This window comes from Hypanus sabinus, chromosome 4 (genome assembly GCF_030144855.1).
Source record: "Hypanus sabinus isolate sHypSab1 chromosome 4, sHypSab1.hap1, whole genome shotgun sequence".
In the NCBI taxonomy this organism is placed as follows: Eukaryota; Metazoa; Chordata; class Chondrichthyes; order Myliobatiformes; family Dasyatidae; genus Hypanus; species Hypanus sabinus.
This window is the reverse complement of record NC_082709.1, coordinates 127209713-127222937: the sequence shown is the minus strand read 5'-3', so window position 1 is coordinate 127222937 and position 13225 is coordinate 127209713. Positions and strand designations below refer to the sequence as shown.

The window sequence follows — 13225 nt, the reverse complement described above, 5'->3', positions numbered from 1 at the left end:
CACATCCTTCCTGTAGTGAGGCGACCAAAACTGAGCACAGTACTCCAAGTGGGGTCTGACCAAGGTCCTATATAGCTGCAACATTACCTCTTGGCTCCTAAATTCAATTCCACAATTAATGAAGGCCAACACACCATACATATTCTTAACCATTTAGTTAACCTGCGGAGCTGCTTTGAGTTCCTATGGACTCAGACCCCAAGATCCCTCTGATCCCCCACACTACCAAGAGTCTTACCATTAATACTATATTCTGCCATCATATGTGGCCTACCAAAATGAACCAATTCACACTTATCTGGGTTGAACTCCACCTGCCTCTTCTCAGCCCAGTTTTGCATCCTATCAATGCCTCGTTGTAACCTCTGTCAACACTCCACACTATCCACAACACCTCCAACCTTTGTGTCATCAGCAAACTTACTAACCCATCCCTCCACTTCCTCATCCAGGTCATTTACAAAAATCACGGAGAGTAAGGATCCGAGAACAAATCCCTGAGGCACTCCACTGGTGACAGACCTCCATGTAGAATATGACCCATCTACAACCACTCTTTGCCTTCTGTTAGCAAGCCAGTTCTCGATCCACAAAGCAATGTTCTCTTGTATCCCATGTCTCCTTACTTTCTCAGTAAGCCTTGCATGGGGTACCTTATCAAATGCCTTGCTGAAATCCATACACACTACATCTACTGCTCTTCCTTCATCCATGTGTTTAGTCACCTCCTCAAAAAATTCAATCAGGCTTGTAAGGCACAACCTGCCCTTGACAAAGCCATGCTGACTATTCCTAATCATATTATACCTCTCCAAATGTACATAAATCCTGCCTCTCAGGATCTTCTCCATCAACTTACCAACCACTGAAGTAAGACTCACTGGTCTATAATTTCTTGGGCTATCTCTACTCCCTTTCTTGAATAAAGGAACAACATTCACAACCCTCCAGTCTTCTGGAACGTCTCCCGGTCCTATTGGTGATGCAAAGATCATTGCCAGAGGCTCAGCAATCTCCTCCCTCACCTCCTACTGTAGCCTAGGGAACATCTCATCCAGGCTCGGCGATTTATCCAACTTGATGCTTTACAAAAGCTCCAGCACATCCTCTTTCTTAATATCTACATGCTCAAGCTTTTCAATCTGCTGCAAGTCATCACTATTTTCACCAAGAGCCTTTTCCATAGTGAATACTGAAGTATTCATTAAGTACCTCTGCTATTTCCTCTGGTTCCATACACGCTTTCCCACTGTCACATTTGATAGGTCCTATTCTTTCACGTCTTATCCTCCTGCTCTTCACATACTTGTAGAATACCTTGGGAATTTCCTTAATCCTGCCCACCAAGGCTTTCTCATGGCCTTTCTCATGGCTCTCCTAATTTCCTTCTTAAGCTCCTCCCTGTTAACCTTATAATCTTCTAGATCTCTAACATTACCTAGCTCTCTGAACCTTTTGTAAGCTTTTCCTTTCTTCTTGACCAGATTTATTACAGCCTTTGTACACCATGGTTCCTGAACCCTATCATAACTTCCCTGTCTCACTGGAACATAGCTATGCTGAAATTCACACAAATATTCCCTGAACATTTGCCACATTTCTTCCATACTTTTTCTTGAGAACATCTGTTTCCAATTTAAGCCTCCAATTCCCTGCCTGATAGCCTCGTAATTCCCCTTACTCCAATTAAGTGCTTTTCTAACTTGTCTGTTCCTATCTCTCTCCAATGCTATTGTAAAGGATTTAGAATTATGATCACTATCTCCAAAATGCCCTCCCACTGAGATATCTGACACCTGACTAGGTTCATTTCCCAGTACCAGATCAAGTATAGCCTCTCCTCTTGTAGGCTTATCTACATATTGTGTCAAGAAACCTTCCTCAACACACCTAACAAACTCCACCCCATCTAAATCCCTCGCTCTAGGTCGGGGGTCGGCAACCCGCGGCTCCGGAGCCACATGTGGCTCTTTTACGTCTGTGCTGCGGCTCCCTGTTGCTTTGGGAAATAATTGGTTGTGGCGACCCTTTTCCTGGCACATCCGAACCGACTCACAATTAGATAGCCTACGGGGGTTTGCGAGCACAGAGCTTTGGAGCCTCTGCGCCATGGGGGGCAGGTTGAGGGAGGCTTAAAAGTGAGGCTGAAGATTTCGAATAATGTTTTTTCCTTCGACTGCAGTTACCAACTCCGTGTCGTAATTTTAGCGCTGCGTGTAGCACACCGCTACATGGTCAGTATTTAATTAAAATGTATTTTATGTTAGTTTGTTAGTTTTTGAAATGTAATTCTAAATTTGAAGATTATGGTGTTCTTGTACAATCTAAATAAGACGTTGTGGTGACAAATTTCCAGACACATCCGAACCGGCTCACAATTAGCCAGCGTTCAGGCTAAAGGAGATAGCCTACGGGGGTTTGTGAGTACGTGTCTTTTGCAGCATCCGCGCCCATGGGGGGGCGGGTTGAGGGAGGCTTAAAAGCAAGGCTGTTTAGTTTGAATAAAGCTATCTTTGACTGCAGTTTACTGACTGCGTGTAGTACACCGCTACAACGTGTTTTTATCGCTGGCTGTCCAGAGGGAAGGTGCTGAAACGCTTTGTCGCGTGTCTGGAAGAAGTGAAAACTTTCCTGGGCAGCAAAGGGCCCACCTTTCCTGAGCTGGAACAGCCAGAGTGGCTGAAAAAGCTACACTTCATGGTAGACATGACAGCGCACCTGAACACGCTGAACACAGCTCTTCAGGGGTAAGGACGTACAGCCCTGCACATGTTGGAGGATGTTTTGGCATTCGAGTGCAAGTTGACAGTGCTTGCCAGAGATTTACAGAAAGGCACATTGTCTCACTTCCCCAATTTGAGAGAGTTCAAACAAGGTCACGACATGATAAATTCGGAGTATTTACATTCTGCAATCATCGCAATGCAAACATCGTTTGGGAAATGCTTCTGTGAGTTCAGAGAGGAAAAAAAACACATTATCCTTCCCGGTCACTCCCCTAAGCATCGATCCATCCCTACTGAATACGACTGCATTGTCAGGTGTGAGTCAACCTGAACAAGTATGATAAATATTTTAATTGCCTATTATTTTACGTTTATTCATATGTTTTCATTGTTCAGTGAAATAGTCCTTTCATTTTTCAGGTTGACAGCTGGCTGACGTTATTTTTGGTTTGCTGCTGGCGGCAAATTTAAGTTTGGCGTTTTTCATAAATACAAGAAGGACTCAAATAGACGTTGAGTATTTTACTTAAAAGTAACCTTCAACCCAACGTCTTTTTTTCGGAGTTCAAAATGTTTTTGTTGCATGCAGAAATGTAATTTCGTTTTCTCTGCAGGAGTTCATCAATTTCATAAATGCAACACATTATAGTTTGTTTATACATAGCATAAAGGCAAAACAAAACGTTGTATGCAGTGTTATTTCATTTTAAATGTCAAACGGGTTTTGCGGCTCCCAGTGTTTTCTTTTCTGTGGGAAACGGGTCCAAGTGGTAAAGGTTGCTGACCCCTGCTCTAGGTAGATGCCAATCTATATTTGGGAAATTGAAATCTCCCATCACGACAACCCTGTTATTATTACACTTTTCCAGGATCCATTACTCTATCTGCTCCTCGATATTCCTGTTACTATTGGGTGGCCTATAAAAAACATCCAGTAAAGTTATTGATCCGTTTCCGTTCCTAATCTCCACCCACAGAGACTCCATAGACAATCCCTCCATGACGTCCACCTTTTCTGCAGCCGTGACACTAGCTCTGATCAACAGTGCCACGCCCCCACCTCTTTTGCCTCCCTCCCTGTCCTTCCTGAAACATCTAAAACCCGGCACTTGAAGTAACCATTCCCATCCCAGAGCCATTCAAGTCTCTCTAATGGCCACCACATCATATCTCCAAGTACCGATCCACACTCTGAGCTCATCCACTTTGTTCACAACACACCTTGCATTAAAATAGATACATCTCAAACCTTTGGACTGAGTGCGTCCCTTCTCTATCACCTGCTTATCCTCCCTCACACGCTGTCTCCTATCTTTCTCTATTTGAGAGCCAGACGCCTCTTCCCCAGTCTCTTCAGTTTGGCACTTGAAAACATTTCTATCACATACAAACCTTTGATTTCTGTCCACACAAGCAGTCCTCACATGACCTTTATCCTCCTCCACCTTACCATCTGCTCTAACACTCTGGTTCCCCTCCCCCTGCAAATCTAGTTTAAACCCCCCAGAGCAATACTAGCTAACCTACCTGCAAGGATGTTAATCCCCCTCCAGTTCAGGTGTAAGCAGTCCCGCGGGAACAGGTCCCACCTTCCCTGGAACAAAGCCCAATTGTCCAGAAACATGAAGCCCTCTCTCCTGCACCATCTCCCTAGCCATGTATTTAGCTGCATTATCTTCCTATTTCTAGCCTCACTAGCATGTGGCACGGGGAGCAATCATGAGATTGCAACCCTGGAGATCATGTCCTTCCACTTTGTACCGAACTCCCTAAGCTCTCTTTGCAGGACCTCCTCCTTCTTTCAATACCAAGAACTCTATCCGAGATATCATGGACTCTGGCACCAGGGAGGCAACAGACCATCTCAGATTCTCGATCTCTCCCAAAGAACCTCTTATCTGTCCCCCTAACTATCAAATCCCTTATCACTACTGCTCTCCTCTTTTCCTTCCTTCCTTTCTGAGCTGAGGGTCCAGTTTCAGTGCCAGAGACGCGACCACTACAACTTGTCCCTGGTAGGTCGTCCCCACCAACAGTATCCAAAACAGTATACTCATTGTTGATGGGAACAGGGGTGCTCTGCTCTTCCTGTATATTCCCCTTCCCTCTCCTGACAGTCACCCAGCTACTTGCCTCCTGACTTTTAGAGGTGACTATCTCCCTGAAACTCCTGTCTATTTCTGCCTTTGCCTCACAAATGATCCGAAGTTCATCCAGCTCCGGCTCTAGTTCCCTAACTCAGTTTTTCAGGAGCTGCAGCTTGATGCACCTTTTACAGGTGTAGTCATCAGGGACAATTGTGCTGTCCCTGACTTCCCACATCCTACATACAGAGCACTCAACTACCCTAAATGCTGCCTCCATTACCTACTCCTAAATTAATAAAATTAATTAAAGGGAATAACCCGGCCTTACCTCACTTGGAGCAAGCTCTTCCTCAGCCTCTGCACGCCAAAGCCTCAAAGCTCCACTCCTACCCTGAGCCACTCACACACTGGCTGCTCTTCTTCAGTTACCCGTCCTTTTATTTATCCCTGCCAATTATTTCATGAACCCTTCGCTCCTCCTCTTCCTGCTGCAACGGTTTCTTGATCACACTGTCCCGAGTACATATTGACTTTGCTGGACCATTCATGGACTTCATGTTTTTAATTACTGTGGATATTCATACGAAGTGGCGGTGGTTATACCAATAAAGTCAACCACCTCAGCAAAGACTGCTTCCACTCTGAGGACTACCTTCATCAGAAATGGCTTACCAGAACATATTGTAAGTGACAAAGGACTTACAATAGGTCCTTGACAAAGGATCACGTCAGAAGACAACACGAGTGAATCTGCAGATGCCGGAAATAAATAAAAAACACAAAATGCTGGCAGAACTCAGCAGGCCAGACAGCATCTATGGGAGGAGGTAGTGACTGTTTCGGCCCAAAATATCGTCACTACCTCCTCCCATAGATGCTGTCTGGCCTGCTGAGTTCTGCCAGCATTTTGTGTTTTTTATCAAGTCAGAAGAATTCGGACTGTTCATGAAGGAAAATGGCATCAAATCATCTCCTCACTACCCAGCAATGAATAGGTTAGCTGAAAGGTTTATCTAAACATTCAATAAGCTATGGACAAGGAGGACTTTTCTCTACAGCACAAGGTGGACAACAAAGACAAACATTGCAGAGGCTGGAAATCCAAGCAACACACAAAAATGCTGGAGGAATAGCAGGCCAAGCAACATCTGTGGAAAAGAGTACAATTGATGTTTCAGGACAAGTCCCTTCATCAGGATGATTTCCTTTTTGGTGTATCAGAATGCTGTTTATGTGACAATAAGTCAAACACCTGCAATGCTGTTCATGAGCAGAAATCTGAGATCTTGCATAGACTTTCTGAAAACAGACCTATAGAATAAGCAGCTCAGTCAGTTGCCAAGTGAAGTAGCAAGGAGCTGCAAGATTGGACAGTAAGTCCTAGCACGTGATTACTGAGAAGACAAGAGGCACCCGGAGGGATAGCAACGCAAACTGGACAACTGATACATATACGGAGATGTTATGTGGACCAGATGCTGGATTCTTAACTGAAGAGTCGATTGCATCTAACAAGACAACATTTTACGGTCTTAGCTCTCGGTGATCATCATGTCACTGACAGCAACCAGGTCCTTGCTGAGGCAGGAGTTCATTCTAGCCATTATCTACCTCTCAAAGCATTTCATTACCATAGATGTGAGTGCTATTGGATGTGAGTCATTGAGGCAGCTCACACTACTCTTACGATAAATAATGCCATCTCTGATGAAGGCCAGTATGTTAAATGCCTTTTTTTACCAACCCAGTTACCTGTGATGCCACTTTCAACATACTATACACTTATAGCCCTAGGTCCCACTGTTCCACTAAGCTGCCGACCACGCATCATTAAAGTTCTATAATAGTCTGACTTTCCAAATGCATCACCTCCCAGTTATCTGTATTGAAATCTAATTGCCATTCCTCAGTCCATTTCTATAACTGAGCAAAATCCCCCTGTAATCTATGTGAGATATGTGGTTTGTGATTGGCCTCAATCCAGATCTCCTTACAAATTTCTTTCTGGATCTGATGAAGGTATAATTGAGAAAAAATAGATGGTTCTAAATCCATCCCTCAGACCCATCTATCAGTGTTTATAGAGTTGTATCAGTTGGTGGCAATCCATTATAATTATCTGAGATTTAAGAACTAAATTCCTTTAATTTTGTGGGCTTCCTTTATTATGTACCATTGCATGATGTGAAAAAAATAAGCCTGAACTGATTTCTGGACCTTTATTGCCCACAGCACAACAAACCATCATTCCAACAATATCCCCAGTTCCAAATTCTTTAATTTTTAAGAATTATTGGAAACCTTCATGGTTTCTAGAACTGAAACAACCATAAACACTCATTGACCATGAAAAAGGACCTAGTACTTTGCTGGTGCATGTGACAAATAAACTCTTCTTGAGCTTCCAGACAGGTATAGGTATTAATTATAACCAACGTTTCAATGACAATCTCTACTATCTTCATCAGGTAACTATGGGTTATAATCGGTACCTGTACCCAGCTGCAAGAGTTTATTACTCATAGAACATATCAGTAATTTCTTGAAAATTTAAACTAAATTAGATTTGAACTGATTATTTTTTTCATTATTTAATTATTCCTGGCAAATTTGTGACTCTGTTTTACAATTATGATTCAAATGTATATGAAGGATTTAATGTTTCTTGTATCAAATCTGCAATTTGAAATTGTTTATTTAATTAAAATTTCTTTCACATCCTCTGCAATTCATTGTAAAGTTGGATGAATGACTACTGCCATCGAGTGGCTTCAGCAGATCCATGCATATAAATTAAAATACAGAAGCTCCTTGAGTTATAAATTATCTGATATTCAGATATCAGATTTCGCACAAATTCTCCCTGACATTTTAAAGCAATTTTCAAACTAGTAATAGTTATAACCACAAGAGATTCTGCAGATGCTAGAAATCCAGAACAACACACACAAGATCCAGGAAGAACTCACCAGGTCAAGAAGTATCTATGAAATAATAAGTTGACATTTTGGGCCAAGACCCTTCATCAGGACTGGAAAGGAAGGAGGAAGATTCCAGCATAAAAAGGTGGGGAAGGGGAAAGAGGACAATCTAGGAGACAGGTAGGTGGGAATGGTAAAGTCCTGGAGAAGAAAGAATCCAATTGGAGAAGAGAATGGATCATGGGAGAAGGGGAAGAAGGAGGGGCATCAGGGAGAGATAATAGGCAGGAGAGGAGAAGAGGTAAGAGGCCAGAATGGGGAATAGAAGAAGAGGGAAAGGGGGAGGAGAAAAGAAAAATAGAGAAAGCAAAATTACTGGAAGGAGAAATCGATGTTCATGCCATCAGGTTGGAGATTACCTAAATGGAATATGAGGCACTGCTCCTCTACTGTGCAAGTGGCCTCATCATGGCAGAAGAGGAGGCCCTGGACCAACATTTCAAAACGGGAATGGGGATAGAAATTAAAATCATTGGCCACAGGGAAATTCTACTTTTGCCAGATGGAGCAGAGGTGCTCCACAAAGCAGATCCCCCAATTTACATCACATCTCACCAATGTAGATGAGGTCACATTGGGAGCTCCAAACACAGATTCGCAGGTAAATCATCTGAAGGTACTGTTTGGGACCAGGAATATAGGTAAGGGAGGAGGTGAATGGACAGATGCAGCATTTTTCTCACTTACAGGGAAATGTGCCAGGAGGAAAATTAGTGGGGAGTGACGAATGGACAAGGGAATGATGGAGCCATGATAGAACATAGAACACAGAATAGTACAGCACATTACAGGCCCTTCAGCCCACAATGTTGTGCCCACCCTCAAACCCTGCCTCCCATATAATCCCCTCACCTTAAATTCCTCCATATACCTGTCTAGTTGTCTCTTAAACTTCACTAGTGTATCTGCCTCCAGCACTGACTCAGGCAGTGCATTCCATGCACCAACCACTCTCTGACTGAAAAACCTTCCTCTAATATCCCCCTTGAACTTCCCTCCCCTTACCTTAAAGCCATGTCCTCTTGTACTGAGCAGTGGTGCCCTGGGAAAGAGGTGCTGGCTGTCCACTCTGTCTATTCCTTTTAATATCTTGTACACCTCTATCATGTCTCCTCTCATCCTCCTTCTCTCCAAAGAGTAAAGCCCTAGCTCCCTTAATCTCTGATCATAATCCATACTCTCTAAACCAGGCAGCATCCTGGTAAATCTCCTCTGTACCTTTTCCAATGCTTCCACATCCTTCCTATACTGAGGCGACCAGAACTGGACACAGTACTCCAAGTGTGGCCTAACTAGAGTTTTATAGAGCTGTATCATTACATCGCGTCTCTTAAACTCTAACCCTCGACTTATGAAAGCCAACACCCCATAAGCTTTCTTAACTACACTATCTACCTGTGAGGCAACTTGCTGGGATCTGTGGACATGTACCCCCAGATCCCTCTGCTTCTCCACACTACCAAGTAACCTGCCATTTACTTTGTACTCTGTCTTGGAGTTTGTCCTTCCAAGGTGTGCCACCTCACACTTCTCCGGGTTGAACTCCATCTGCCACTTCTCAGCCCACTTCTGCATCCTATCAATGTCTCTCGGCAATCTTCTACAATCCTCTACACTATCTACAACACCACCAACCTTTGTGTCGTCTGCAAACTTGATCCCTGTGAAAAGTGAAGAGTTGGTGGGGGGAGGGGCGGGACTAAAGATGTGTTTGTTAGGATCCCGTTGAAGATGGCAGAAGTTGTGGAGACTGAGATGTTACATGCAGAGGCTCATGAGGTCCTAGGTGAGGAAACAGGAACTTATCCCTGTTAAGGCTGCGAGAAGATAGGGTGAGTGTGGATGTCTTTGAAATGGAGGAGATGCAGACGAGGGCAGTGGAGGAAGGGAAATTCTATTCTTTTGTCCTGGAAAGGAAAGCCTCATCCTGGAAACATATAAATGAGAATAATAAATATAATAATAATACTGAAATATTTCATGTTACTCATTAATGGCTGGATGAAGTATGTATTCTCTTAGTTTAATTATAGGTAATCTGTGGATGATTATTCAATGAAATGAAAATCATAGCAAGCATAGGTAGACCAATGAAATATAGGTAACTATAGGAAACAGACATTTCTAACTTACACCACCTGCTCTTAAGCACAGAAACTTCACGTAAACCAGGGACTGCCTCTATATTTCTGCCTCTTGATTTCACATGTTATGTGCATGGATTTAGTGTTGTGGGTAGTCAGTACTTACATCTGTAGGTCTGAAGAATAATTCACACCTTGTCCGTTCCTTTCCACTTAGATTCACAACAAAGAGTTGAGGATTCAATGGATCTTGAATTGCATCTGAAAATAAGGGACATGAATAAAATAATCTTTCCATGTACATTTGCTTGCATGTCAAAGGTGAAAGAAAAACTTGCATTTCTACTTTAAGCTACTTTATTGCTGTGTGTGAAAAGCACAAGTGTGCAGGTTGAAGGGGAGTCAAAAGGAATGCTTGAAATTTATGGTGAAGCTCAGAAGTAGTGGGACTGTATGGTAATGGAAGGAAAAGCCAGAAATTTCTGGGCACACAGAAGTCCTTCTTTATTTAATCAGAGGATCTCAAAAGCATGTTTAATCTATTACAAGTCCAACAATCATCTACAATGACTCCTGCATAGCTGCCAGGCAGGCAAATTAGAGATAAAAAGGAAAACATTGAGGACATTCCCAATGGTTAGTAAATATATAAGATCTATTGCGTTTGACTTAGAAAATATTAGGCAGAAGGACATAAGAAGATCAGATTATTATTTAAATGATAAAAGATTACAACATGCTATTGATGGACTTGGGTGTACCTGTGCATAATCGCAAAAGGCTAGTTTACAGGTGCAACAGGCTATTACAAAGGCAAATAGAATATTGGCCTTCATTGCTAGTGGAATTGAATTTATGATCAAGGAGGTTATGCTGCAACTGCATGAAGTACTGGTGAGTCCACACTGGAGGACTTCATGAAGTTCTGGTCTCATCACTTGAGGAAAGGTATACCGGCTTTAGCAAAGGAGGTTCACCAACTTAGATTCTGGATTTTGATTCTAGAGAGGGTTAATATATAAGGAGAAAATGAATCACCTAGGACAAAACCCACTGGAATTCAGAAGGATGAAAGGAGATATTATAGAAGCACATAAAATTATGAAAGGGATAGATAAGATAAAGGCAGGAAATTTCTTTCTACTGGTGAGAGAGACTAGAATTAGGGGATGTAGCCTCAAGGTTCAGGGAAATAGATTTACTACAGAGATGAGGAGAAACTGTTTTTCCCAGAGAGTAGTGAATCTGTGAGATTCTCATCCCAGGTAAGTAGTAGAGGCTACCTCATTAAATACATTCAAGACATAATTAGATAGAAATTTGCATAGCAGAAGGATTCAGGGTTATGGGGCATAGGCAGGTAAGTGGAACTGAGTCCACATCAGATTAACCATGATCTTATTGAATGGCAGAGCAGACTAGATGGGCCAGATGGCCTAACCCTGCTCTTATTTCTTATGTTCTTAAATTTGTGCCCAATAGCATCCCTCAAATGGATTGCTGAAAAATGTTCCAAAGAGATCAGGAAAATGTTTTCCTTTAATCCTGCAGAGCCAGATAATGGATATATGTTGCTCCTGCAAAACGTCTGCTGTTTTTGAACAACTGAATCAGGTCCTGAAAATCAAAAAGTACTACGACTTCAAATATGTAGCATGTAACCATAGCCCACAATCTAGTTTCAATCATGTCCCAAGCAAATATCTTCAGGTAAGCAGATGAATCAGATTGCCAATCTTGTATTGTAAATTTGCTGCTTGAGTTCCTTTCTACTGAGATGAATATAAAGTTCAGAAGTAACAATAGCATTCTAATTCTCTCCACATTCTGAAAAAAATCCTTTAAACACTGAAAACTGGGGATTATTTTTAGATCATCACAGATTTCCATGCCTTTAAAATTCTATGCATTAAGTGAAAAGTTAAACATTATTTCAACAAGATGTGGTTCTGCATTATAGTACAAAACAGAAAACAATACCATTTAGGTACATGATATTTCAAAAGTCACTGCATTTTTAAAAAAAGGTACTGTAATAATAAGTCCAAATTCCCCACCATTTAACAGAAAGGAAACTGACATTGTTTGTCATTTGGGAATTATTGTTAGAAGTGTACACTGCTTAATTTTGGGGGATAATTGTACTTTTGGCATTAATGTGACGCAAACCCTCTGAAAGTAAATCATGCAATCTGTAGACAAAGTAATTAAAATAATTTAAAGACTTCAATGAAGGGAAACTTCGGATTGTACTATGAGAGAAAGTCATTGAGTTAGATGTATAGCAAAGAAACGGACTTTCAACACACCACATCATTGCCAAACTTTCTGCCCAACTTAAACCCAGTTGCCTGCATAAGGAATGCTTGAATCATTGAATCATAAAATTGTTATGATACAGGAGGAGGCCATCGACTCATAGATCCATGCTTGGAGACAGTAGTAGATTTTCAGTGTGTTTGGTATTACAAAAGAGAAGGTCAGAACATTCTTAAATTTCATTTTATGTTTTACATGCAGAACAATATGACAACTTTTAAAATAGGATTATAGAGAAAATGAAATGCGTAGTGGCAGTTAGTGTAAATAGGTGCTTGATGGTGCATGTACACTCAGTGAGTCAAAAGATTCAATGTCTTCTGAACTTCAGAATTCAGCAAATATCTTAGTAAATTTGTGGAAGTACCTAACAACAATGAATATGATGAATGGGCACTTTCCTAAACATCTATAGAACTTGCTCAGAAATCCAAGAAAAAATCCTCAGTTTCCAGTCTTTCTAACTTCTTAATGCCTCTGCTTTGAGAAGAAAATTAACAACTTAATGATCTGCTTACAAGTATACCTTCAGTTACTTCAAACTTCAGTGAGAAATCTTTGTATTTAGAAAAGTCAAATTCAAGCTTGATGGGTGATTCTGTTAAGTTCGATAAAGTGAATGGAATCATTGAAGTCGAACCACAGTAGATGCCAGAGAATACACAATATTTCTACAGATAAAAAAGTGAAATGAATCATTTGATATAAATACATAGAAGAAATCATTAAAAATAACTCAATACCAGTTAAATGGAGTTATTTGTCAGAATTACATTTTAAAAACTTTAGCAAACACAGCTTCCATAGACATCAGAAAGATAACTGGAAAGAAACCTAAAATTTCCTGTGCAGATGTTCCATTAAATTGCTGTCCCGGTTATTATCATTGCTCTTATGGCAAGATAAGATTTCCCCATGCTTTCTGATATTAATTACTAATTTAGTTACCTTTATAAAACTGAACAAGGTAAACAAAAAGCAGCCACTGTTTCAAGCCAGTATTGTGATATTTTGTCCAATTATGACAG

At 41.3% G+C, this 13225-nt stretch overlaps 1 protein-coding gene across 1 annotated transcript in view; it reads right to left on the bottom strand.

Moving 5' to 3' along the window:
* Positions 1 to 13225, bottom strand: part of LOC132393191 (cilia- and flagella-associated protein 47-like) — a 595459-nt gene that overhangs the window by 460439 nt on the left and 121795 nt on the right. Inside the window, exons 20-21 of the mRNA XM_059968130.1 lie at positions 12724 to 12868; positions 10045 to 10139 (exon numbers count right to left, since the gene is read on the bottom strand). Coding sequence (XP_059824113.1) covers positions 10045 to 10139; positions 12724 to 12868 — 240 coding nt within the window. The remainder of the gene's footprint in view (positions 1 to 10044; positions 10140 to 12723; positions 12869 to 13225) is intronic.